General features: G+C 44.2%; 1 protein-coding gene across 1 annotated transcript in view; it reads right to left on the bottom strand.

Annotated features, from left to right (window-relative positions):
• Positions 1 to 27,597, bottom strand: part of PDCD6IP (programmed cell death 6 interacting protein) — a 100,172-nt gene that overhangs the window by 17,320 nt on the left and 55,255 nt on the right. The window contains exons 8-16 of the mRNA XM_068101684.2: positions 20,256 to 20,478; positions 14,424 to 14,547; positions 13,922 to 14,099; positions 12,711 to 12,822; positions 12,333 to 12,502; positions 6,057 to 6,305; positions 3,146 to 3,280; positions 1,130 to 1,224; positions 821 to 941 (exon numbers count right to left, since the gene is read on the bottom strand). Coding sequence (XP_067957785.2) covers positions 821 to 941; positions 1,130 to 1,224; positions 3,146 to 3,280; positions 6,057 to 6,305; positions 12,333 to 12,502; positions 12,711 to 12,822; positions 13,922 to 14,099; positions 14,424 to 14,547; positions 20,256 to 20,478 — 1,407 coding nt within the window. The remainder of the gene's footprint in view (positions 1 to 820; positions 942 to 1,129; positions 1,225 to 3,145; positions 3,281 to 6,056; positions 6,306 to 12,332; positions 12,503 to 12,710; positions 12,823 to 13,921; positions 14,100 to 14,423; positions 14,548 to 20,255; positions 20,479 to 27,597) is intronic.

Below are 27,597 nucleotides of genomic sequence, written 5' to 3' on the forward strand. Positions count from 1 at the left end.
ACACACACACACACACACACACACACACACACACACACACACACACACACACACACACACACACACACACACACACACACGAAACCGCCAAGACGTAATGGAAACCACCATACAGGTCCCTTAGAATAGTTATTTCAAAGCAGAAGATCATAGTATAGTACCTTCCCCTTATCCGGGTTAGTATGTCATTTATGCGTTGGAGAATGGGTAGAGAGGCCATCCACTCATACAGGATGATTCGCCATACAGTGCATACAGGCTCGACCGCTTGTCATACCAGTGGGTGCTCTACTGGACCTATCGCACCATTTGCATGTCACGCTAGAATCCGAGAAATGAATGCAGCCTTATGTCCCATAGGGGACAAAGAAGCGTGATGGTAAAGGCCCGTACGAGCAGCATTGGGACAAGGAGACTCGTTATGAGATAAGTACAGTCCATACGTGCTTCATTGATGCACTGTACACACGCTAATATAAACATCGCACATTTTCTTTATCTCGAGTATCATTCCCTTACACGGCCCATAAATACAACCAAATTCCTATTTTGAGGGGTCAAACCTGGATCCACTTTGACCCCCTTAAACCCCGACCTTTTTTTAATGCCGTGAACAAACTGTAGTCACAACATACCAAATATCATTTGTGCCAAGTTTGGTCACAATCCCATCAGTGGTTTCGGAGAAGTTACAAGTGTTTATGGACTGACGACACGCCATCGCATAAGCTCCCCGGAACTACGTTCCAGGTGAGCTAAAAATGTATATGAGAAGCAAAATGCAAAGAAATCAGGATCAAAAGCTTCTTTTTTGACATACCAAAGAGGAACGTGGCAGGGGTTGTGGTACAATCTTGGTTTGGTTTTCAGGAGACTGATAACTGGGTATTGAGGGCATTGATGGAGCACTGCCAGCATTTGCAAGGTTTCCCTGAATGTCTCTACACAACAGAAAAGTAAATTAGAACTGAGTGTTACAGAAGGGAGTATAAAAGGTGAGGCACCGACACTATGTTAATATCAGCAGATACAAATCGATCAAACAGCAAACGGCAACAGCAGCAATTGAATACAAAGTTAAAGTATAGTAGTGTGTGGGATGGGGAGGGTGCCCACTGCCCATGCTCACTTAAGAAGCTCATCACGTTCTGTCTTGCGGGCAAATACAATGTCATTGCACTTGCTTTGGAACTTCAACAAAATTTCTGTGAGATCGTTGTAAAACTGCAGTGCAAAGAGTAAGAGAAAAGCAAGACATAAAAACAAAGCATTGCACTGTGTCTGCTTTTGTAATTGCACAACAAATTTGTTCTCAACAACATTGTCCACTACTTACTTTCTTTTGGCATGTTGCATGGACACAAGGGTCAGCTTAAAAGTATAAACAAGGAAAAACCAGCATTTACAGATAAGGGTCAAATGTACCTGTCAAATTTTGTTTTAATGTTTGTTGCTCCCAACACCTACAGCCTGGTTTGAATCCCACTCTTTCACTATACCAGAAAAACAAGGAATATCACAAACAAACAGGATGCAACATCACAAAAGGGTCAGCTGGAGGAGAAGGGTAAATGACAACAGCAGGGTGGAGGGAGAAAACAGAACAATAGACAGACAGAAAAACAAGGGATGCAGGTAACAATGAGGGGTATGGGAGAACGCAACGGGTGGGAAAGATAGATACAGAAGCATAATTTTGAGAAAGTGTGTGGGGGTGGGGGGGGGAGGGGGGGGGAAGAGTTGGTTTGACGAGTGTAAAAATATCATTGTTTTGAATGGGGGATGATTTGAGATGGTGGAAGAGAACTGTCTTAAAGACTAGGAGGGAAGAATGAGTTTAAAGAGTCTGGAAGTTGATTGCACAGGTGGGGTAGAAAGAGAAACAAATGAGTGCAGGTAAGCAGTAATCCTGGATTTGGGTAGTTTAATCAGAAGAGGGTTGATGGTGGACTGTGTGTGCCCTGTAGAAACCTTGGGGTGAGGAGGAGGGGGCGGGGCAAAGCACAGACAGAGCAGAGGGTTCAAAACCAGAAAGTAGGCAGTAGAAGACAGAGACCAGCGACCTGTTTGTGATGACAGAGACACAGTTTCATCGCAGGAGATTCCAATGATCTTGAAGGCATATTACTTTTTGGTGTTGGTTTCTTGAAGGTTTTTGGTGTTGGTTTCCATGGCAAAGCTGAGCAAGGTGTGAGGCAAGGGAGCCAGCCCTAGTCTGAGGTGAGCAGCTCCATCATTCAGTTTTGTAGCACCCAGATGTGAATTACATTTTTGTCATCGATTATGATGCAGTAAGACGCAGTCTTTGGGACGCTGAATTTTAATTAAGACTTGTGGACTTTTTATCTTTTTTTTTTTGCGGTGAATCCTCATGAGGGGTCTGACAAGTCAACGTCTGCGGTAGCCATTCAGAAACCACGTATGAAGTGTATTCACTCCAATCGTGCTACTTTTTCGATACACAAGAATCTGTGTTTTTGTTGTGAGAGGGTAAGAATTGTAAAAGATGCGCTGTTTATTACATGTTGGATTGAAGAATCCTGGAGAAATTAAAAAGTTTGATGTGAAGAGTTGGGAAAAAAGTTCTCAGCTTGATGGAGAGGAGAAAATATCACGAATGACGATAGATTCTCATTGTAAGGTATGCAAGGGTCAATTTTCATTTTAAATGCTTCGTGGAGCCATGAAATGTGACAGAAATAAGTTAAATAATGCATGGTCATTCTTTAAACTGTGTACTCAATTTGCTAAACCTTTGTAAGAATCGGAGTTTGCTTGGAGTTTGCTTTTCCCTCTGTGCATAATATCACTTCCGGGAGGGTGTCAACTGATGCGAGAATGATGCACCAAAATATAAATGATACCACAAAATAAAAATAAAAATTACACAACAAAATATAAATCTCCTTCGCTGGAGTTATATTTTTGTATATTTGATTCTGACAACGGAACGATAGTGTGGTTAGGACCAACCAAGGCCAGGACAGCCTACACACAGAAAAAAACCAAAAAAACCTAACAGGTGTAAATGGCATGATCAATTCAATATAAACAGTTTAAATAATTGTCAGGAAAAAGGAGATTATGGTTTGAGTTCAGGCTCATGCCTCAAAGAAAGATAGGAGCTTTCCAACCTTCAACCTACCTTGGTTCCTTCCACCAAGTTTGAGTGGAGGCCCATGAATCCATCATATGCAGTAGCAAGCTGTTTTAGAGTATCCTCACGGAGGTTTGACTCAGCACTTGCCTGCTTATGTTGAGAGAACTCTTGGTGTTTGAGCTGGATTTATAAAAAAAAAATGAAAAAAAGGGCCAGAAAGAATAGTGAAAAGACGAGACAAAGTAACAACAACCATTTTCAGCAGTCCATAGCGAACATGAATTTTCCAACTTGTGCACACGCACAGCCAAACAAATGGAATACACAACATCCTAATTTGTTTATCACTTATATCTTGCAACTTCCAACTTGAAAGCAAGTTGTCACCTAGTGAGGTTATATAACATAACTGCATAAATGGCATATACAGCATGCTCAAATCAAATTACAACATACAAACACCCACTTATGAAGCAGAAAAATTGTACTTTATCACCAACAAGCAGAGGCACCTGTACCTTGTGCAGAAGGAATTTTGGGTTTAGAAAAATAGAGCTGGGTACTGATGGACAATTCCAATTAATTCATGAAATATCTAGCAGGCAATACTATAAATCAGGGTTTGAAATAAGCGGTGGCCCGGGTGCCAAATGCCATCAAAAACTCTGGCCATCAAAACCTGGTCATTGGTGGCCCGTGTGGCCACTTGTCAAAGTCATTGTTATATCTTCGTTGATGTATTCGGTAATTACGCAATCTCAACCAACTAAACTTGCCGTGGGGTTCATATGGAAACGGTTGTAGTGACTTCATTTGCTCCCCTCACCAGGAGTTCCAAAGGTCGGGCGATGCAAATTATCTTCGTAAACATGTACTGTGTAGCGCCACTTGCGGTGGACGAGAGTATTGTGAATGCCACTTCCAAATCCTCAACTGTATCATGAGTACAAGGACTCTGTTATTTTTACACTCGCTTAGCCTGCGTTGCTTTAGACTGCATTGACTGCAAAAAATCCAAAGGAATTCCCATGTTTTTTTGCCCGTTTCCACCATGGGAAGTTGTACAATATGAAGCAACTTGAGCGAGCATCGTTCCACCTTATCATGGCATTTTTCTAAGGTCATTTCAAATGGCAAAAGTAATAACAACAATAATGATAATAGCATAAAAATAATAACTAGCCGAAACCCGTGGAATATCCACGGAAGGGAGGATGTGGTGTATGGATAGAGTGTACCATTATGGATGGCATAGGGGATTTGCTTGTCCGAGTAAGAGTTAGGAAGAAAGATGAGAATGAAGAGTGCGTATATGAACAACGATCGCCGACACCGGCACAAATGCATGCTCTGGATAGTCCACTCAGTGGACGGCTTGCTTTCGCCTTCGCCTGTCCAATCAGCGGACGGCTTGCTTCGCCTTCGCCCAGCAGACGCCAATACGATGGCGTCGTAAGATGGCGTCGTATCGGCAGTTAATCTGATGCTTTTGGGCCCCAACGTCGGCTAATTCAGATTTTTCGAGTATGGCTGTACGTGATAAACAAAGAGTTCGTAGATCGCAAATCCATTAGTGCCATGGGCATCGGGTCACTGGGTGCGGCGTAAAAGGGATAACAAAGTCGAGTCCTTACGCTATTATTATATAGATATTACAGTACCATATTGCAAAAGAATAATATAAATAGTCATATTAACAAAAATAATTAAGTCTGTTCAGCTGTACTGTGACTAGTTTCAGTTTAAAAGATTGTGTTCTGTTGTGCTTTAGGCCACAATCACAGGCATTCCCACAAATTGAAAGTGACAAAAAAGCATCACTTTTCACAAGGGAACTTTACTTTATATTAAACAAGATTCTGAAAAGTTTAACGATGTTATTATTTTATTATTGTTTGTTTCTCGGCAGTGAAGTTTCAACTCTAGAGTATTTGCCTGATCAGAGTCGCCGATTCGGCTTATGTTTATGCTGATGCATTTCATTTAACATGTGAACGTATACTTTTATAATCACCAGTGAAGTGTATCACAGTGATAGAGGTGTGTGTGTGTGTGGTGTGTGTGTGTGTGTGTGTGTGTGTGTGTGTGTGTGTGTGTGTGTGTGTGTGTGTGTGTGTGTGTGTGTGTGTGTGTGTGTGTGTGTGTGTGTGTGTGTGTGAGATAAAGTGCAAGTGTATTCCTTCAATAAATCGGAAACGGTACCGAGTGTCTGTTATCTTTTTTTTTTTGTAACCATTTTTAATGAAAATGCAATCATGTGCATTTGCAGACGAAAACATTTGAAACTCTAAAAAAAAATTCCATTATGAATCAGGAACTGCCAGAAACCTATAACCTATCCCCCTTTTCCCCATTGAAACAAAGGCACGGCATACATTCGTGGATTTTCGCGATTCGGGAACCAATCCCACCTTTTTCCATCGACACAATGCCCCGCCATTAGCAGTTTTGCAATTCGTGGCACTTTCCAGGAACGTATCCCCAGTGAATAGCGGGGTCCAACAGTATATATATATATTGTGAACACAAAAGTTTCAACGATCACGATTAACAGAGTTTTTCCTGCAATTGTTGTACAATTACCGTGTCCCTCATTCCCTACCACTCTTTGGTTAAATAAAGATTTATTTGAGATTTCATTTTTCAGGTCCTGCAAGGCATGATGATAGCAGGAGCAGAGGAAAAGCATGTATATATTGGTACTGCAGAAACATCTTCAGAAGAACATACACATAAAAAGCATTCCTCAAGTGGTGAGTCAGAAAGCTGGGTGATGCCATTCTGAAGGAATGGCATTCTTTCCTTCAAAAATTCCTCATTAAAAATATTTTAAATTGATACAGCAAGAACATAAATTAAGAGCAGGGAAAATTAACATTAAGGCAGAACAAGCTTAAAGGTCAGGGTTGCATCATATCCACCTTACCTTGCATCACATGCACCCGGCATCACAAACCTGAAGCTGTCGAAGCAATCCCTCCTGTTGCTGTATGTTGTGCCCAACACGCTGCCGCACTGTTCCGTAAAGCCGTTCAATCTCCTGTTGTGACAGCTGTTCCTCATCCAATGCACCATCTTGTGCTAGTGCTTCCAAGAAGCTACTCGTCATATCAGCCTCCACACTGCGTAACTCGCTCTCGATGCTTTCTCGCTCATTCTTAATGGTCTCTAGCTGATCTAAAAGTGAGCGCAGTTCTTGCACAACCTGTTACAAAAAGAAAACATTTGAGGAAGCTATTTTCTGAACTGCTGAAGTATTTCTGAACTTTCTGAACTGTAGCAGTTCAGAGAAATCAAAACATGAAACAATTCAGTTACCAAAGTATTGTGGAAATGACTTTTATGGGCCAACGCTACATAGGATAGATTAGTTATTTCCGATATTAAATGTATTATAGTAAGTGCGAGGTAATTTAATTGTGATATTAGATATGCATTGCTTTACAAAATATGTCATCCACCCTCCCCAATGTTTGTGTCTGAAACAATCATTCCTAAATCACCCCATTTTAACTTGTCTTTTATGTTCTTTAAAAGCATCCTGTTAGGTCATCAGGTGCAAGCTTGGGCAGGAAACCCAAGACAACCAATCTTGCAGGTGAGGTCACGGAAACGATTGCGCGGAGGACTGGGCAATGAGCAAATAACGGCTGAGAGGGGAAGGGCTAATTATGTCACGGCTGAGGGTGGGGCAAACTTTATAAATGCGGGTGCAACAGCATAGATGGAGGAACAAGCTTGGAACCTCGCTAAGGAAAGCTGCGTGGAAGTATGCGGGATCTTCCACCCTCGAACAACGTCATACGAGTGCTGCGCTCTGACACGCCCCACCTTACAAGCCACGCCCACTCCTCCAAGACCGGCACAAACTGCTGCAAGGCCATTAGCTCAAACATCCTGCGGTATCCTGCGGTATCCTGCGGTATCCTGCCTGGCATTTTCTGTCTTGTCCTACTGACTATTTCTCGTGGAGTGATTGGGCTTATTAAGGATTAGATAAATAAGGACCTGCTGTTTGTTTGTTGTTCTGTGGGTATGTTTGCGTTATGGGTTAAGTGGTGTGCTTTTATCATTGCGAATTGTATTTGCTTAATTGGTATTCCCACCCTATGTTCTTCATTTTGTAACAAATTCACTTGAGTTAATTTGTGTGGTTCTGATTACGGTTACAATTGTGCACGTCAGTTAAAAGACAAATTGGGTATGGGTGTCTAGTCTAGCGCCCATAACCCGGCTGTGTTCCTAGTGACTGATCGTTCATTAATTGAGATCAGGTGCAGGGCACTGAATCAGCGTGGTGTATCTAGCATCTCGGTATCGTGGTCATAGACACGTGATCTGGCCCAGGGTCACTGAATCAGTTGGCCACCACGGCTCGCCGGGATTTGTACCATGCAACCAAGATGACCTGGAACAGTATTTTTCCACGCTGAATGAACCTAAATTTTGAATATTTCTTTTTTAAATCCGAATGAATGGAAAACATACAGTAGCCTGCAAAAGCATCCACCCCCTACCAATAATGGCACATTTAGATTAACTAGTACACCTGTTCCCTACGGGAGCAGCAGGAAGGGTCATTCTTCTCTGGGGTATATAGATGTAGATATTAGGTAGATGTAGATCTTAGATTCATGGCAACACATGTAGATCTTAGGTCGGGCCTCAGGAACATCGGGGGTGTGTTCAGTTACCAAGTTTCTTGTAGAGCACTCGCCAAGTGGTTTAAGCATTCGAGCACACACTCAATTCAAAACTGTTGATAAGGAATGGCTGGCTTGGCAACTGAACCCACCCAGGTTTTGTCCCTTTCAGTTTAGTGTTAAACAGCAGTTGCGACTGTTTCAAAAGGTAAACGCGTTTGTGGTTTATAATATTTTTTACTTCTGGTCGAGGCCGTTGCCCCCATGAAACGGCACGCTAAGCTGTTTATATATGTTAACATGGCATTTGTTCAAGGAGGAAACATCTCTTGGGGGGGGGGGGGGGGGGGGGAGGGTGTTATTAATGTAAATATTTATTTGTAATAACATTATTATGTTATCATCAATAGTTTTATTGGTGTTGCCTGGTGTTGGCTTTGCGGTCAGGGTGCCAGCTTGGAATACGAGGATCCTGGGTTTGAATCCTGGTCATCGCTGAATTAACGCCAGAGGGGTTGACTCAGCCTGTCATCCTTCCGAGGTCGGCAAATTGAGTACCAGTTCACTGGTAATTCCCTGTGTCGCAAGAGGCGACTAACAGGGTTGGGTGGCAGGAAGGGCATCCGGCCATAAAACATTGCTTCAAAAAGGGGACCACGGTGCCCGAAAAAGGCCAACCCCTGCTCTGTGGGGAAAAAATGGCCTCTAAAGGAGGTTCTTCTTCTTCTTCTTCTTCATCAATAGTTTTATTACTTTTGTTATGCGAAGTAGCTTTGAAAAACGCCACGATAAAGCTATCTTAACACGGATATACACGTCACCATGCAACCCCTTGGTGGGGAAAACCCCTTGCGGTGGAGGGAAAGTTAAAGCGCGAGACCCTCCATGTGACTATTAATCTCCTTGTCAAATTTGGTTGTGCTTGGATAAGAAACGACCGAATGCATCACAGTGAAAATTATCAGACAGACACCAAATTGCATATTTTAGTATGATTGGTGATATAGCCTGGTGTTGGCTTAGCAGTTAGGGCGCAGGCTTGGGATCCTAGGATCCTGAGTTGGAATCCCGGTCGATCGCTGAATTAACGCCAGGGGGGTTGACTCAGCCCGTCATCCTTCCGAGGTCGGCAAATTGAGTACCAGCTTGCTGGTATGAATGATCCCGGTATGTACCCCGATTTAGAATAGGTACACCGTATCCCTGCGCATCATAAGAGGTGACGAAGGGTTGGCGTCAGGAAGCGCATCCGGCCATAAAAACATTGCCTCAAACAGGGAACCATGATTGTCATGGGGCCCGCAAAGCTAACCCCCGCTCTTGCGGGGAAAATGGCCTTAAAAACGATCATTCATTCATTTCATTCAGTGAAATTTCATTCAGTGAAATTTCATTCAGTACGATTACGAATTATGTAGAAACTATTTTTCCAATAAACTTTTTCATTCATAACTGAAGAGATTAAACAAAACATAATTATCATTGAAGGATGTTACATATCAGGAATACCTGCAAAAAACATGTCTAAATCAAAATTCACTGGTTACAAAAGTATTCATCCCCTTCGGCCAGTACTTGGTGAAAGTACCTTTTGCAGCAATGACTATGAATCTTTTTGGTTACCAATTTTTTTTTCCAAAATTTGGTGATTTTTTAAATCCCATTCTTCACATGAAAACTGCTCTTGTTCTGCCAAGTTTGATGGGGATTATCAATAGACTGCAATATTCAAGTCTCGGCATAAATGTTCAATTGGGTTCAAGTCAGGACTTTGACTAGGCCCCTTAAGAACACTTATTTTCATCTTATTCAGCCACTCCCATGTGGCTTTAGCTTTATGCTTCGGTCATTGTCCTGCTGAAATGTGAATCTCATACCCAGTTTCAGATTCATGGCTGACAATCAGGTTTTCATCAAGGATTCTCCTGTACTTTGCACTGTCCATTGTCCCTTCTATGCTGACAAGCTTGCCAGTCCCTGCTGATGAAAAGCAGCCACACAACATGATGCTGCCACCACAATGCTTGATAGTAGGGATGGTATTTACTGCGTGATGTGCAGCGTTAGGCTTGGCCAGACGTAATGCTTTGAATTTAGACCAAAAAGTTGAATTTTTGTCTCATCTGATCACAAAACCTTTCTCCACATGCCTGCAGTATTATTAAGATGATTTTTCACAAACTTGATACGAGATTTTAGATGCGTCTTTTGCAGTGGTGGCTTTTCTTTCCACCTGTCCATAGAGGCCACGATAAATATATATTTGTAATAACATTAATATTATGTTATTATCAATAGTTTTATTACTTTTGTTATGAGAAGTGGCTTTGAAAAACACCACAATAAAGCAAGTTTAGTGTTAAACACCAAGTGTTAAAGTTTAGTGTTAAAGCAAGTTTAGTGTCACCTCTCCTGAACAGTCTCCTCTGTGAGGGGAACAGGATAATGTTGATTGATGAACACCGATACCCATCTCTGACATGGAGCATTGCAGATCTTTCAAAGTCGTTGTTGGATTTACCGTGTCATCCCAAACCAGTTTCCTGCTTGCCTGGCTGCTGAGTTTGGATGGTTGACCTCATCTGGGTAGAGTTTGGGTGGTATGATGCATGTTTCAATTTCATAATGATGGATTTCACCATACTCAAAGGGATAATGAGTGACTTTCATATTTTCTTATAACCCTCTCCTGAACAGTGCTTCTCCACCACTTTATGTCCTCAGCTCCTTGGTCTTCATGTTTGCCTTGTTGGTTGACCAAGTGAGTTGCACTTTAAAACTCCTTAGACAAGTGCGGAGCTTAATTGTTACGGCGTAGCCCATAGGGCTGTCCATATGTCCTCACAAACATACACCAATCAGTGCTGAGGATCTGGTCACATGACAGGGTAACATGTTTAGTAACCATTACAGTTGCATATTTTACTAAAAGGAAATATAATAACCTTCTGTGGAACGTTTTCGGGTCCCAGTGGGTGTCGTAAAGTAGGTAGGAGGTGTCACAAATTCCTCAATACAATCGTGATTTTGAAATGTTATCGACGTGAACACTGCCCCCAAATACTGAAGTGAAAAGATGATGATGGTTCGCTGGTTTGATATCTCAATACAACTATGATTTAACATTGTATTTTGATATATTAATACTAGATTATTAATTTGTGATTGGAATGATGAATGATGCTGTTTGGAATTAAAATATAGAGAACGTGCTGTCAATCAATGCCTGAAATTCAACTGAAGGTGGCACAGAAATGTGGAATTTATTGGTTCATCGTTTGCCATTCGCCTATTTTTACCAAAGTCATTCACGAACCGGTTGGCCATGCCTGAAGTTAAAAAAACATTATTTGCTAAATGGAATCCAAACCCCCCAGGTCATGCTATCCTCTTCAACTAAAGTATCAAACAAGCCCGGCTACGCCGTTGTTAGACTGTCAGTCTTGTTCAGTTAAACCCCACTCATTACATACAAGTGAAACCTATTACATTTATGTTGTACCTTTCAAACAAATAATTTGCTCCTGAAGTGATTAAGTGTTAAAGAGGCAAAGGGTTTGAATACTTATGCAACTGCAAATCATCTGATTTTCTGTTAATCTAACGTATTCACATTTTATCTGCATCTTTTAGCTTTATCACTTTGGAGTAATTTGTGAAGACTTTATACATTAAGTTTGATTTGAAAGCATCACAAGATAAGCTCAGGTGGCAACAAAATGCAAAAACTTTGGAAGGGGGTGAATACTTTTGCAGGCCACTATCAGTTTGCTCACACTGCCCCCAAGTTCATAAACATATCCTATGATATTAGTTTTTAAAAATGATGTGAATAATGTAACATTGGAGTATTGACATCTCAAATAAGCTGAGGTGCAATGCTGATGAGAATGTGTGAATTGAGGTGATGGTGATCAGCTGTGTAAATGGACACAGGTGTCCTGTGTTCAGCAACATTGATTGGATGAGAAATCAACTTCAAGACACTGCACTATTCATTGCAAGAGCCTTCATGTTAAACCAAAACCAGGGGAAAAAAAAAACAACAATAAAATTCATTGAACTAAATCAGCATGAATGAAGCAACAATTCAGTGGAATTGTCTCTCCAAGAAAATTACCTCAAACTACGCTTTGTAAATAGTTATAACAAACACCAGTCACAGAACAAACAGACATTAAATCAATCGTGGCATTCTCTATCCAAAGGGTCAGTGATTTCCTCTGACAGAATAGCCTAGAGGTACACACACTCATCTCTGAGCTAACTTGTCTAGGCTCGAATCTCGACCCGGCTATAAACTGTCATCGTGGTGTTTTCATTCAAGGTTTGGAATCAATGTGTGTGCTGTCAATCGGTTGAACGTTAAACTGGGCGGCTTGTCTGCCAGCATCAGTTGGTGGATACAAGATCCCACGGTGTCTTTCACGAAGAATAGGCGAGCTATCGCTGGACACATTGGCCAAGTTCCTCATTCCTGCCATAACCTACAGATGGCATTGTATCAGCGGCACAGCCATGTTGCTCAGCAAACTATGCTACCGCAGCCATATACTGCATATGAAAGAAGAAGCGATTTCCTCACTTACCTCACTACCAGCAAGGGCAGCAGTTGGGTTTGCTGAAGGGATTGCGGCCTGCAGGTCTGACTCAGGCTGACACAACAAACCAATAGGTTGTTGCAGTTGATCATACTTTTCTTGTACCACCTTGTCAGCATTCACAGCATTGCTGATTAACGTGCCATATTTGTCTCCCTCTGTAAGAGCAAGTGAAAATGTATGTACAGGCAAAATCGATCATGAACATGACACTGCAACAAATAGCTTCCTATCCATATATGTATATTTTCATCAAATTTCTGACAATTTTCTGGTGGAGTAAAATGCATGTGAAGAAGCAATCCATATTTTTTTAGTGTGCAATTACAAACAATGATGCAATTACAAAGGTCAAAATAAACAAACCTGTGCGCAAACACTTGTACAGCTCCGATGATGGAGTGCGTTGCCATTTTTGCTGAAACTTTTTTCGTAGTTCATCATCACTCAGTTGCTCATCTGCAAGCACCTTTAAGGCCTGTCAGACAAAAGCATGGGACATGGTACAAAAAACAATGGAAAATGGCTGAAATGCTAAAACTATATAGAAGATGCACATAAGTGGACATACAGGACATAAAAATGCTAACACCTTTCTTGAGGATATGCATCACATTAAAATACAAATGGAAATGTAGTTACGAAATTGGTTTTCAAATCATGGCAAGCATCGAGAGAAATGATAATAAAGGTTAATTAGTAAGGGTGGGTCGGGTGCATGGAAGGGGTGTGGAGGGGTATTTCACTTTAATGAAAGTATGGAGGAGACCGGAGATCTTGCATGTTTTCTCTTAAATACGAAATATAACATCTCCCTTCTAATATGTTTTTATTCGAAGTTCCAAATGAGACCCGAGGTTCCAAATGAGCAAAGGGTATATTTTTGTGATGGTCGAGTGACAAAATAAAATAATAATAATAATAAATAAATAAATAATAATTATAAAAAAATATTTAAAACAAACAAACGAAAAAAATCTATCCAGCATGGCCATCATGGATACACATCAGCACATTTCCTCTCCAAACCTTACATTCGCAAAAATTGAGTGCATTTATTTTACATCATTGGATAAGAGGTCTTCATTGGAATTTTTCAGTAATCACTCAGAAGACGGGTCAAAACCAAAAGCCTAAACAGCCTTTGGAATGCACAGTAGTTTTATAGCACAGATATCAACATTTTAATTCATTAGGACAATCTTCATCAACTTTATGGACATGAAGTTGGGGAGCATTCTGCTCAGAGTTGGTAGATCTGATAAGATTCCACCATATTTTGAAGATTAGATGAGTTTTCACTGGTAACCTGGTTGACAACACTGCCCTGACTGCCACTGGACAGACAAAGGGAAACCATCTGCAATAACCTTACCCAGAGTGCATTCGCAGTACTGAAATTGCTTTCATGTGGAACACCAGAGAGATCTTGAACAATTTCTCCAGAGCACAAAAATAAAATCTAATAAAATTAGCTGTCATGCAATCATTCACCACTTAATTGCTCACTTGTAAACCATTTCATCAAATCTACAACAAATGAAACCTTCCAACACGAACACAAAAATTTACATCACCTCATCCAGAATCTCTCTGTTCCGTTTGAACGACTCCGGCAAGTTGTTCATTAAGGAATTTATCTTCACCAGTCCACCATTTGCAATCACAGCCTGAGATTTTTCCATAATCGAAGTTGGGACAGAATCTCCTGAAATGTCTTCCAGGGCTGCTGGCAGGTTCAGTGACGCCAACGTTCTAGACAATAAATCAATATAGTTGAGTATGGCAGTCAAATAGTCTCAACAGTACAACCCGCCTACCTTTACCCACCCCTTCCCCTCCCCGCTCATTTCCCAAATAAATAAAGTGTAGAAATGCATGCACACCACAGGAGCAATGCATCTGCAAATTAATTCTGCCAAGAAAGAGAACTTTTACCTCTTAAATTGGAAATTTAACCATTTTCATTGCAAATTTAACATCAAAGGCTGTTCGAGTAAAAGGTCATTTATGTTTCTATATGAAATGACTGTTTTCTATTAGTTTATCCACACGTGCAATAACGAGTTATGATCTCACCCATTAAGCAGGGCACTCGCATCTCGAAGCTGGCTTACAGAACTGTTCACAACATCAGCACGGCGCTGGTTAAAAGCAGTGACTGCATTGTTCACAGCCAGTGGTACCAGTTTCTCAAACAAATCTGCAGAGTTATGCAAACAAAAAGCTGCAATTAATTCCCAGGATAAAACACTAACTCTCCACGCGTTAATCAAATGTGATAGAGAACTTTCTGCTTGGACTGGGTGGGCTTTGGGGGTTCAAGGTGGCACACTTGAAAGTTCGAGATTTGTTTATAGATTTTCTTCTACATTTTACTACTAAGTAATGAACCAATGCTGTGATCATTTAATTCCAATAGTCTGTCTCGCCGCAAAAAAATGATGCAAGACTATTGCAACGTCCGTGTGTGTGTTTGCGTCTATGTATTTTCGCTTTATAAAATGTTTCCTTCTGCAACGACTTGTCCGATCAATGAGAAACTTTAAACAGGGGAGGAACTCCCCATGGAGAATATTATTCATGGTCAAGCACAGCTATGCCATTGTTAGACTATCAGTCTTGTTATTTTAATAAACCCTTTCTTGTTAAAGAGTGTATGTGTGTACCAATTAATTTCACCAACCAAGGGGAATCAAATACTCAAATTTGTCCGATTGTACAACAAGAAATAAAGCCTCTTCAATTTGCCAATACAATTTAATAAAGTTGGTACCTGTAGTGAAATCGTATCCGTACTGAACCCGGGTGGGGATGCTCGCTGCTCGCTGTCATTGTTGTCCCCACTAGGGGCGTGACTATAAGACCCGTTGCTGTGTCAGTGCTCCGAGACTTCTCCCTTGTGACATGTTACATCGGTAGCCTCGTTAATGGTACGCCTTTATAGAATATCTGGCTTGCTTGCATTGACTGATATGAATGGCTTTATGAGATGTCGCATCGTATGCTTATTGTGTATTTCTACTTACAGGAATGATCTGATGATCTAAATGCAATTAAACCAAACCGTTGGACTAAAGTTGTGCGGACCTGAATGGTTTTCCACAACACTTAATTGCATTTAAGATCTGCTGACATGGCTGGCAACAAGACGTTGACGGTGTCCATTTTCAGCGCCGACCCACAAGCCACGGACGGAGGCTTGCAACTCAAGCACTGGCTCCGACAACTGGAGCATCTCTTTGATGAGCCTGAGACCGCTCCGACGCCTGCCGCGAAGCTGGCAATATTACACTCAAAAATCGACTACCGGGTCTACCACGCGGTCGCTCAATGCACGACGTATGATCTTACCATCGCGGAGCTCAAGCGGCTTTATATAAAAGAAAAAAGCCCTGTGTATGCGCGTTATTTGCTGCAGACGCGGCGGCAGCAGCCCAACGAGCCTATGGATCATTACGCCCAGGAGCTCCGGCAGCTCATGCTGGACAGCGCCAAGGAGCCACGGACTCCCGAGCAGGCTAAAGATGATCGACTTTTAGATGCCTTCATAGCAGGGGTCTCCTCCCAGGAACTACGTCTCAAACTCTTGGAGAAGACCGACCTGACCTTCGCTACAGCGGTTGAGCAAGCGACGGTGTATACCGAAGCGCGGATGCAATCGAACGCCTATGATCGCACGCGCCTTTTGGCGGGCACCTCACTACACGCCCGGCCGGAGAGTACCACTGACGAGGACGTGGATCCGCCTGCTGAACTCCGGGATGCTCCGGAGGATGACCCTACCCTGACAGCTGCCGTTACGACCAGCAGACCCAAGGCCTTGCGCGGGGCCGCATGTTTTTTTTGTGGAGGGCCTCGTCATGCCCGAGTCGTGTGTCCGGCACGTGACGCTATTTGCCATTTGTGCTCGCTAAAGGGACATTACGCGAAAGTGTGCAAGAAATCGGCACGCGGCTCGCGGCCCTTCGACTCGCGCAGCCGCGGTCGCGCAGGCGCGGCAACCTTGAACGGGCTTGTAACAGAACCCACGAGCCCAGCGCCTTACCCGACTTCGAAGGGGAGGGCCCCTCTCTGCGGCCCGCTGGGCGCGCAGACAACCTTGACTGGCGCCACCGGACAGCCACCACCGTCTCATTCTCCATCGGGGACAAAGGCCGCGTCCTTGGCCAAACCTCGAGCCACGCAAGGGAAGAAACAGCTTTCGAATACTACGGAAGCCTTTTGTCAAAGCGACCAAACGAAAAAGGCGATTTCGAATACTACTACGGAAGCCTTTTGTCAAAGCGACCAAACGAAAAAGGCGATTTCGAATACTACGGAAGCCTTTTGTCAAAGCGACCAAACGAAAAAGGCGATTTCGGCTACAACGGAAGCCTTTATCTGCCAGGAGTGTCAAAAGGCGATGCCAAATACTACGGAGGCCTTTTCTCGTCGGATTTTGAATCGCGAAACACCGGAATGCTGGGGAAAGCCCTCTGATGACGATAATGGATCCCCCATGGTCAACGCAGACTCCGGCCACGATCGCAAAACTGCTGCTGGTGTAGGATCCACCCGCGAGGCTGGTCCGACCCATTCGGGGGGCTCAGTCCCGCTCCCAGCTGCCTCGTCTGGCCTGGCTCAAGCCCTTATTCCCCTTATGGTTGAGGGCCATTGTGTTCAGGCCTTGGTGGACACCGGATCTACGGATAGTTTTATCGACCAGCGACTTGTGCTCAGGCATGGATGGCGGATCGGGCGGTCTACGAGACGGATCTTCATGGCTTCCCAGGGACTCCGGCTTAGCACAAAAGGGGAATGCCGATTGAAACTAGTGCTAAAGGGACGGGTTTTCCCTGATGTACACCTTATGGTTTTACCCGCATTATGTGCTGATATTCTGCTAGGACACGATTTTCTTAAGCTGCATGGACGTCTGGTAATGGAGTTCGGTGGGCCTGACACTCTTGTTGTGGGGGCGGACGACGCGCTAACGGTGTGCGCCCTTGCGCAAATGGACGTCCGTCCGCTTTCGCTGTTCCCCAATCTAACCTCCGACTGTACCCCTGTCGCGGTAAAATCGAGACGCTACTCTCGCGCGGACATGCAATTCATTGCGGACGAAACGACTCAGCTCTTGAAAGACGGCATCATAGAACCTAGTAGGTCGCCGTGGCGTGCCCAGGTCTTAGTGGTGCGCAGTGAGGCCCATCGCAAACGCATGGTAATCGACTATTCCCAAACGATTAACCGCTTTACACAGCTGGATGCCTACCCCCTTCCGGGGATGGACGCGCTAGTGCAACAGGTGTCCCAGTATTCGGTCTATAGTACTCTCGATCTCCGTAGTGCGTACCACCAGATCCCTATCTCTAGGGCGGATCGTATCTATACCGCTTTCGAGTCGGGGCAGCGGTTGTACCAATTTACACGATTGCCCTTTGGGGTGACGAACGGGGTCGCTTGTTTCCAGAGGGCCATGGATGACCTCGTTGCGCGGGAGCACTTAACCGATGTTTTCGTCTACCTCGATAACCTTACGGTTTGTGGATATGACCAAGGGCACCATGACGCTAATCTGAAGCGCTTCCTTGAGGTCGCGCAACGGTATCACTTAACTATGAACGAGGATAAGTGCCGATACTCCCTACGCACCATAGATCTTCTGGGGTACACCGTGACCCATGGCTCTGTCTCTCCGGATAAGGAACGTCTGCGACCTTTGCTCGACATGGCCCCTCCCTGCGATCGGGCGTCCCTGAAACGCGCCCTTGGGCTGTTCGCCCATTACTCCAAATGGGTGCAAAATTTCTCCGTGAAACTTCGCCCCCTTGTGGCCTGCGACACTTTTCCCCTGAGTTCGGCCGCATTGACGGCCTTTGAAGGTCTTAAGACCGACATCGCCCGAGCCGCCGTAGCAACCATCGACGAGAGCGGCTCGTTCGTCCTCGAAAGTGACGCCTCGGATCAGGCCATCGCGGCGACCCTCTCCCAAGGGGGACGTCCCGTGGCTTCTTTTCACGGACTCTTACCTCCGCTGAGCGGCGGCACTCGTCCGTTGAAAAGGAAGCGTATGCGATCGTCGAGTCTATTCGGCGATGGCGCCCGTACCTACTCGGGCGGAGCTTCCAAATCATCACGGACCAGCAAAGCGTTGCGTTCATGTACGACACCTTACACGCCCAGCGCATTAAGAACGAGAAAATCACTCGCTGGCGTATCGAACTCGCCGACTTCTGTTACACCATCAAATATCGCCCAGGGAAGGATAACCAGGCCGCCGATGCCTTATCGCGCCCCACTACATGTGCTGGTATCACCTCGTTGGAGGGCCTACGGGTGCTGCATGCTACTGCGGGCCATCCCGGCGTAACGCGTTTCGCTCATTTCGTGCGGAGTGGGAATCTCCCTTACTCGATTGACGATATCCGCCGTATCTGTCGCGACTGCGCTATCTGCGCGGAAATCAAACCGCGTTTCTATAACCCCCCTATGGGGACTCTGGTGAAGGCTACACGCCCGTGGGAACGCTTGGCGATGGATTTCAAGGGCCCTTTGCCGGTGTCGAGCGGCTCTCGCTATCTGCTCACTATCGTTGATGAGTACTCACGATTCCCCTTTGCTTATATGTGCGCGGACATGACTGCTGCCACGGTGATGCGTTGCTTACAGAACTTGTTCTCAATGTTCGGTTACCCGGCCTATGTCCATACCGACCGGGGTGCAGTCTTCTTGTCTCAGGAGGTGCGCGGCTATCTGCTCCAAAACAACGTTGCGTCTAGTTACACCACGCCGTATAGACCCCAGGCTAATGGGCAGATCGAACGCTTCAACGGGATTATCTGGAGGGCCGTCATGCTCCATCTCCGGACCCACGGCCGGGGCCTCGATAAATGGGCTTGGTCGCTACCTGCGGCGTTGAACTCAATCCGGGCACTCCTGAGTACGGCAACTAACCAAACTCCCCACGAGCGTCTTTTCCACCACCCCAGGAGCTCGGGGTGTATACGGTCTTTGCCCAGTTGGCTCGCTGGGCCCGGGCCGGCCTACCTTAAACGGGCAGTTCGCGCGAGCAAGTACGACCCCCTTGTGGACAAAGTGCAGATTCTCCAGGCTAATCCTGAGCATGCTCGTGTGATGACGTCTGATGGTCGTGAGACTACTGTCTCCGTTCGTCATCTTGCCCCTTGCGGGGTCGACGACCTTAGTAGGGAATCGGACGAACCGGTCGAACCCATCTATGAGACTATGACCTCTCCCGACGCTCCCATCGCCGATAGTCCACCGACACTCCCCCCGTCGAGACTGCCCGGGTCCGACGACTTGGCGTTACCCCCTTCATCACCCGACCCTGTTGACGCCTCTGACACCGGGGATACAGGGTTACGAGACGCCGTACCCGGGGAATTTCGAACGCGTGCTGGCAGAGAAATTCGCCGCCCGGCCCGCTACGGTTGGGCCGACTGATACTCCGCGCCCATGCTGACGCTCACTCGCTTTTAGCCACGCGGCCGTATAATTCTGACGGGGGGGGTGAATGTAGTGAAATCGTATCCGTACTGAACCCGGGTGGGGATGCTCGCTGCTCGCTGTCATTGTTGTCCCCACTAGGGGCGTGACTATAAGACCCGTTGCTGTGTCAGTGCTCCGAGACTTCTCCCTTGTGACATGTTACATCGGTAGCCTCGTTAATGGTACGCCTTTATAGAATATCTGGCTTGCTTGCATTGACTGATATGAATGGCTTTATGAGATGTCGCATCGTATGCTTATTGTGTATTTCTACTTACAGGAATGATCTGATGATCTAAATGCAATTAAACCAAACCGTTGGACTAAAGTTGTGCGGACCTGAATGGTTTTCCACAACAGTACCATTTAACTTTGATGGTCAGAAAGGTGCCTAAAACCTCTATCCATGGTGCAAACCTGAAAATTTTGAGCTGAGTCGACCTTCTGGTAATATGATCTTCACAAGGGTGACCTTTCCAATTGGCTCCAAGTCCTTTACATCTGGCACACGGTCATGATAGATGAAATCATTATCCTTCTTGGCAGCTGTCAATGAGCGTCCAATCTTGTCTGACAACTCTTTGACACTGATGTACTCATCGTAGCGTGACGTGACAGTCTTCACCAGTTCTGCTGCACACTGTTTATGGAGCAGAAATGTAACAACTTAGCAAAGTTTTTATTTTATTTACACTTTCATCAAGTAAAAAAAATTGGGGAAAATATTGTAAAAAGTAAATACTGAACAAACATTGCCAACACCACAGACACAGCCAACATACAAACTGCTTTACCTTGGGATTATTAATTTGCTTTCAGAGAGTAGTTAAAATAAGCATATTTTAAATGTTTGTCAATCTGGGTGAACATTTACTTCCTGTTTGCTCTTTGCATCCGACTTCGGAGTCAACTTGCATTTTAGTTTTTGGGTTGGGCTGTTTGGGACTCTCATTTGATCACATGGCTCATGATTGTCGGAAGCAAAGTTTAAATCTCATATGCTGCCTTTATCCTGAGTGTGATTTATGTGGAATATCAATCGAGTCTTGGGTGAATTCAAACAGAACGAGGTGAGTTAAAATATGAAGGCCCCCTGAATGCATGAATGTGAACAGAAAAACAAATCGCACATGTTAATGCAAAGTTTCCCATGCCATTCGACATGTAGCAGCAGCGCATGTCAAGTTATGCATCATTGCTCAATGTAGAGTTTACTTGTACACCTGAAAATGGCCCGTTTAAGCTTGCAAGAGCAATGTGTTGTCATGAAATTTCTGCATTAGATTGAGCATGCCCGTGTGAACAATCTTCACCACCAAGTTGCAGTGTATGGAGAGTTAATTATAGATGCAAATAATGTTCGGTGTTGGGATTACAAGTTTGAAGAGGCAGGCAAAAGTAGTGAGCCCGAGCCTCGTTGCAGACTGCATTGATCAAGCTTTTCAATGAAAGAACATTCAGCATGTGGAAGAACTTGAGACGACAACCATCATGGATGTCTCTTCGTGGTGGTTGTACCAACCCCCCCCCCCCCCACACACCCCCCTCCCTTCCGCTCCCCAATGCAAGTCAGGGTCCAAATCTTCCCCATTCTTCCCTGCTGCCCGGATTCGTCAGGGCAGCGCTGTCACAGCCAGAGTGCCAATCGGTACCCATGGACCAGCCCTTTCCCTCTCGTCTCTCTCCCTTTCTCTTTCTAACACTGTGGTAGCCCTGACTTCATGAAGGCAGGGTACACCGTCCTGGTTGTGGGAGATCTCTGGATCACTCCTGCAAGATCGATCGGCTGTCTCTGTGCCGCGCGCGGGCTTGTACGAGAGAACTGTCCGGGGCTATACAACAATTTGTGACAAATATTTTCAAAAGAATGGTGCACGAAATCACCATGGCCACAGGCATAAAGTGATTCTGCATATACGATTTTGCACACCCATCTCAAAATGGCAAAAGCTTCTGCATGCCAAACGCAACAAATCCAGTCAACAAAAAAGCTACACCAATTTCCATGTCTCAGAACATGGTGACCAGGACTGCAGCAAATGGGGGACAGTTTGTGAACACAACTGTGACTATGAACGAAAACTGGATGTCCTATTGTAATCAAGAAAGCCAAAAAGCAGTCGACACATTGGAAGCATTCAAAGTCGCCTTCGTCAAAGAAATGCGTGGACACGCCAGCCGAGAAGCTGATGGTGGTCATCTTTTGGGATGCTTGTGACATCATTCTCACCCAATGCATTCCAAAAGGGACAACTGTTACTGGTTGTTAAATTTAGATCTTGAAATAAAGTTCGTCATCCATACAAAATAAATGTCTGGAATGTCTTCAAACCCCGCTGCAAAATAAATGCAGTTGGGGTTTGACTTCCACCATGATAACGCCTCACCACTTTGGGCTGCTCAGATGCAGGAATTCTTCAGAGCAGAACATCAAACCGATCCCACATCCACCATATTCATCAGAGGCTGCGCCCAGTGACTTTTTGGTATTTCAAAAAATGAAAGAAAATCTGTGATCGAAACTTCTCTTCCAGCTCAGGGTTGGCATCAATGATTTATCAGTCCGGGCTCTACGTACCACTGAAGAAAGTTTTGCTGCAGGTTTCAGGGTTTTGAAGCATAATGGATGGTGGAAAAAAAAAAAAGAGATAAGAAACAAGTTCATAGCACTCCTGTGGGACTGTTAACTAAATGTGTATCGAGCCCCACTGGGGAACTCTCTCGTTGACTGGGTTTGCGTTGAGTAGGGTATATATTTATATAGGTTAAAATGAGCATCTCTGCGAGATCTCTCAATTTCAACTGTTTTTAAATGTTTGGTTTTTTTTCAACCAAGAAAAAGATAAACCGATTTGAAGGTTTTCAAATTCAGTGATAACTAGATGGTATTCATAGAATACTTACCCTGCGCAGTCAACTTGGTGTGAGCCAACTCTTCTGTTTTTGAACGTTTCTTTTTTTTTGATCCAATATGGCTGCCAGACCACGTGAGTGATGACGTCATAAATTTATATTCTCTAAATAATTGTTGCAAAGATCATGCTCAATAAATTTCAAACTGATCAGACCAAGCGTTGTCCTTGTCGAATTATGAGGTCATAATTATGGCACCAATGACATCGTTAATACCTATTCCCCATATGGAGTTGTTTACAATGAGCCACGTTTCAATTTTTTCCATAGAGCGGTTTTGGCGATAGAGGTGCAACGTTTTTCGGTTTTTCCAAGATGGTGTCTGTAACACATGACCTATGACGTCATAATATTCACTAAAATATTATACAGGAGGAGGCCCTCCTATGGTGAAAATTTCATGTCAATCGGACCAACGGTTTCCGAGAAAATGAATTTTTAAAATGCAGACACGTACGTACGTACGTACGTACCTGAATGCTTCACCGAGCTTTTCGCTTTGCGAGCGCAGGGTAAAAACTTAGAGCTCCACGTATGGGCAGGTGAGAGGAGTATGACAAACCCCTCGTAATGGCAGCTAGAGCTGCCTCTAAATCCTTCAAATTTAAATATTTCTATAAATATTAGAAAGACATTATTTATATAAATGTTTAAATAAATATTAGAAAGACGGGAAAAGAGAGGAAGGGGGGGGAAAGCTTTGACGTTCGGAGTCAAAGTTTTCTCTCTGAAGTTTGACCTAAAGTTTTTTTTTTCCATGAAGCAAACTTTGGGTGGCTAATTGGATGGAAATTAGTGGGCGATGAGAGTTGCACCATCGGAAAGAGCATGAAAAACTGAGTCGAATAAGCCAAACTTAGTTTGTGTCCTTTGTTTTTTTGAAATTTCGATTTCTAAAGGCTCACTTCGTAGTTAAGAAGTGGTGTCACTTTAAGTTTTACATGTTTATTGAAATAAATGAAGACATTCACATTTGAAAATACCTCGTTTCAATTTTTTTAACTGACAAGGTTGCTTTATGGAATTGTATTCATCTGTAAACATCACAATTTCAACATTTTTGAAATGTAATGCAACAGGATAAGTAGTGCACGAGACAATAACTATAATGTGTCTCATCAGTGTCACTCGGTAAGGGGGAGATGTCTCATGCTGATTGAACAAGCTTTCTTTCTACAACAAGCTTTTTTTGCAAGCATTCTACAACCTTTTACATAATATGTCTGCATTGCCCTGCTTTGTGTGTAATGAGAACACATGGACCACCCCCCAATTCCACTCACCCCCTCCCTTTCCATACTTCAATCATTTGATTTATGCATTTGTGCACCAACAATGCTTTGCTACAATCAGGACACAAACAACGTGATGCCTTGCACAACAAAATGCAAGGGGAGGAGGAGGAGGAGGAGGAGGGGGAGGATGATGATGCTGAAGAGCGCTTACCTGAACGGATCCCACCGGCAGTCCTCAAACCAGCCTGAAAATAACTCGCACGAAACGGATTTAAAATTTACAAAAACAAATGCCAGTAACAAACAAAACGCACGATCAAATAATTTCCTCAATTGGGACGTCCCCACAAACAGACTTGAAACACGGACACAGGGAAAGATAACTGAAAATAATGTGTGTGTGTGTGTGTGTGTGTGTGTGTGTGTGTGTGTGTGTGTGTGTGTGTGTGTGTGTGTGTGTGTGTGTGTGTGTGTGCGTGCGCACGTAACTGATCACTGGTGGGGTCTCGTCAGGGGTCGTCAAAATCGTCCGGGGCATTGGCGGCAACCACCCGATCGTTGGCGGGAGCCGCTCGCTCCCACGCTGCTCGGCCTCCGTACGTCCTCGTTCACTAGGCCCTCGTTCACCTGCTGGCGCGCAACAGGCCTTCCGCGTGAATCGAACGGGCCGCGTGCAGCTCGCTCGTCCAGCCGTGCCCATCTTCGTCGTCTTTGGTGGGAAACTGCAGCCCTCAGTCCGCGGCTCTGCCGCTGCACGTCTATCAGTAGTGTCTCCGAACACGGTCGGTCAAATCGCTTCCTGGAGCCCGTCGCCCAAGCACAATCGTTCGCTTTATTGTACAGAACAAGAGATAAATGCCGACTGCCACGATACAGACCAGACGCAGAGAGCAGAGAGAAGCGAAGAGGAGAGCGAAGCGAAGAAGAAGAGTGTCCGTTAGTGCGTTCCTTTATCGTTCAGGCTCTCACGTCATTTATCCTCCTCGCCAATCAGCGAGTCCCTTCTTACCAGTCCTCCTGTCAATCAAAACCTTGACAAATCACGACTCCTCGGGGTGTGGCCTCGGCCTGCCCGTCCTGTGTGTGCCTCCCATGTCGGGGTTGTCAGCAGTCAGGCTCGACGTCCTGGCTTCCGGTATGTTTTATTATTGAGTGCCATTAAATGCGTGATTTTAACTAGTGTCTAATGAGGTGCCATAAGGGACATAGGGATAAATGAGGGAACAACATAAAAGGAATTAATTTACATAATCCCTGAGCTAATTAACATGATATATGGACCTGATTGAGCAACCGGATTTGGTTTCGAACGATGCTGGGCCAATGGGGGAAAAGGCGTACTCGAACAGGTTTGAAAGGAAACAAAATGTACACGTTTTATTTACAAAAAGCACAGATAAAGGACGAGAGGCAGGCTTATCAATGCTTACCTAGCCTAAATCCCGACAGGCGCCTTGCACACTCACACTGGGAATGAATCACAAAGGTTAACTCGTACCGATCGATGTGCTGACGCGGACTCGAGGGTGGCCGCTTCTGTGCGCAGCTCAATCCGGCCGTGCAGCTTGGATGAAGGAAGGTCCGAAATACAAACCGCCGCTTCGAAATCAGAACGAACGACAATCCCTGCTCCAGGAACGATTCAGCGCAGGCGACGACCTCAGCTCGGATGAAGAATCAGCACGAGGAACGAAGGTCGAGCGCAGGAAGGATGAACTAGCATGGAGGACAGCCAGCTCGAAGGACTACGACAAGAGGGCAGCCAGAGAGCAGAGAGAGCAGAGTGCGATGGGCATGGGTTTTATCGAGTGGAAAGGCTTCCTAGAATGTCCCACAGCCTCCCATTGGCCGAGGTAACACTGGTAGCTTGCCGGCGAAGTTTGCTAGAGAAGTGGCCAGACCTGATTGGTTGTTTTACGTGTCCATGATCTCTCATTGGTTGCTGGCGACGTGTCCACACCCTCTCATTGGTTACCTGCTGGTGACGTGGGTGGTTTCTTTAGCCACGCCTACCACAGTTGCAGTTGATCATGTGGACTGTGCTTGTAGCCATGCCTCCTTGCACATGAATCAACGTCTTCCTTCATCTATACGAAGGTTTGAAATCCTCCCTAAACTCAACACATATCTGCTGTAATTACAACACAATGGGAAGGGAGCTAATCTTTACATTGAATAAGAAATAACTGACTAATGCAGGCTACATGTTGTCGTGTAATTAACTAGGAAGGGGGGAGTGTACTTTATTGCAAAACAATATATGTATATATGTATATATGTATATATGTATATATGTATATATACATATATATATATATATATATATATATACATATATATATATATATATATACATATATATATATATATACATATATATATACATATATATATATATATATATATATATATATATATATATATATATATATATATATATATATATATATATAATATATATATATATATATATATATATATATATATATATATATATATATACATACACACATATATATATATATATACACAGACTTGGCATTTAATATGGAATGTTTTTTTTGTGGGGGTGAACTTACTTTTCAAGATGTCTTAGAACCAAAAGTTCATTGGAATTATGTTGAAATTATTCTAGATTTTGTTAATGTGACCTTTAAAAGAAACAAAAACCACATTTGACATTTCGAAACAAATAAATTGATCCTTGAAAGTGATGTAAACTGATATCGAACTCAATTCATGGACAGTACTGTGTTAAACTTCTGTGCGTTTTCCAGAAGTATCTCTATTTTGTACATTAGCCAAAAATTTTTTTAACAAAAACAAAAGTTAAATTACGACTGGGATTACGGACAGTAAAATTACAGTTCAGGACTTTGTGTAACCCCCACGAGCATTCAAGAGAGCACGTACAGTCGTACACGTTGAGGCATGCTGTTCACGAGATTTACCAAGGTTTGGACAGGAATCGCTTGCCATGCAGTGACAATAGCCTGCTGCAATTCACACACAGAGGTCGGCTGCTGGTCCAAGTGGTCGATTTGACGCGTTAATTCTGCCCACAAGTTCTCTATCGGATTCATATCCGGGGACATGGCAGGCCACTCCATATGCTCTACACCACGGTCAGCAAGAAAGTGTTGGATCATGCGAGCACGATGAGGCCGTGCATTGTCATCTTGGAAGACAAAGTTTCCTCAAAAGGCTGCACGAGCAAATGGAAGCAATGTTTTTTTTTTGTATAGAGTCTAGGCTCGTGAAAGAGCTAACATTTATCAAACAAACAAATCAAACAAACAAGCAAACAAAGTATATAAAAAGGGGAGCGGTCGACAAGATGGGGAGAGAAGGGGAGGAAGCACACAAACACAACATTTGAGAGCAGGGACATCGGGAGATGTTTTTGGAGGGAGAGGGCCTGGGGGGAGGCAGGATAGGTATAAAACACAAGGACACCAAGGACTTCCAGGAAAGAAGTCAAAAGTCACCTCAAAAAAGTGGATTTGGGGTGAAATTAGCAGGGGTAGAAAAGATCTCAAGGTTTTGGATTGGGGAAGATAAGAGATGGTGGTGAACAGCCATTTTAAAGACCTGGAGGGAGGAGTAGGATT

Source organism: Myxine glutinosa, chromosome 6 (genome assembly GCF_964187855.1).
Source record: "Myxine glutinosa chromosome 6, kmMyxGlut1.1, whole genome shotgun sequence".
Classification (NCBI taxonomy): domain Eukaryota; kingdom Metazoa; phylum Chordata; class Myxini; order Myxiniformes; family Myxinidae; genus Myxine; species Myxine glutinosa.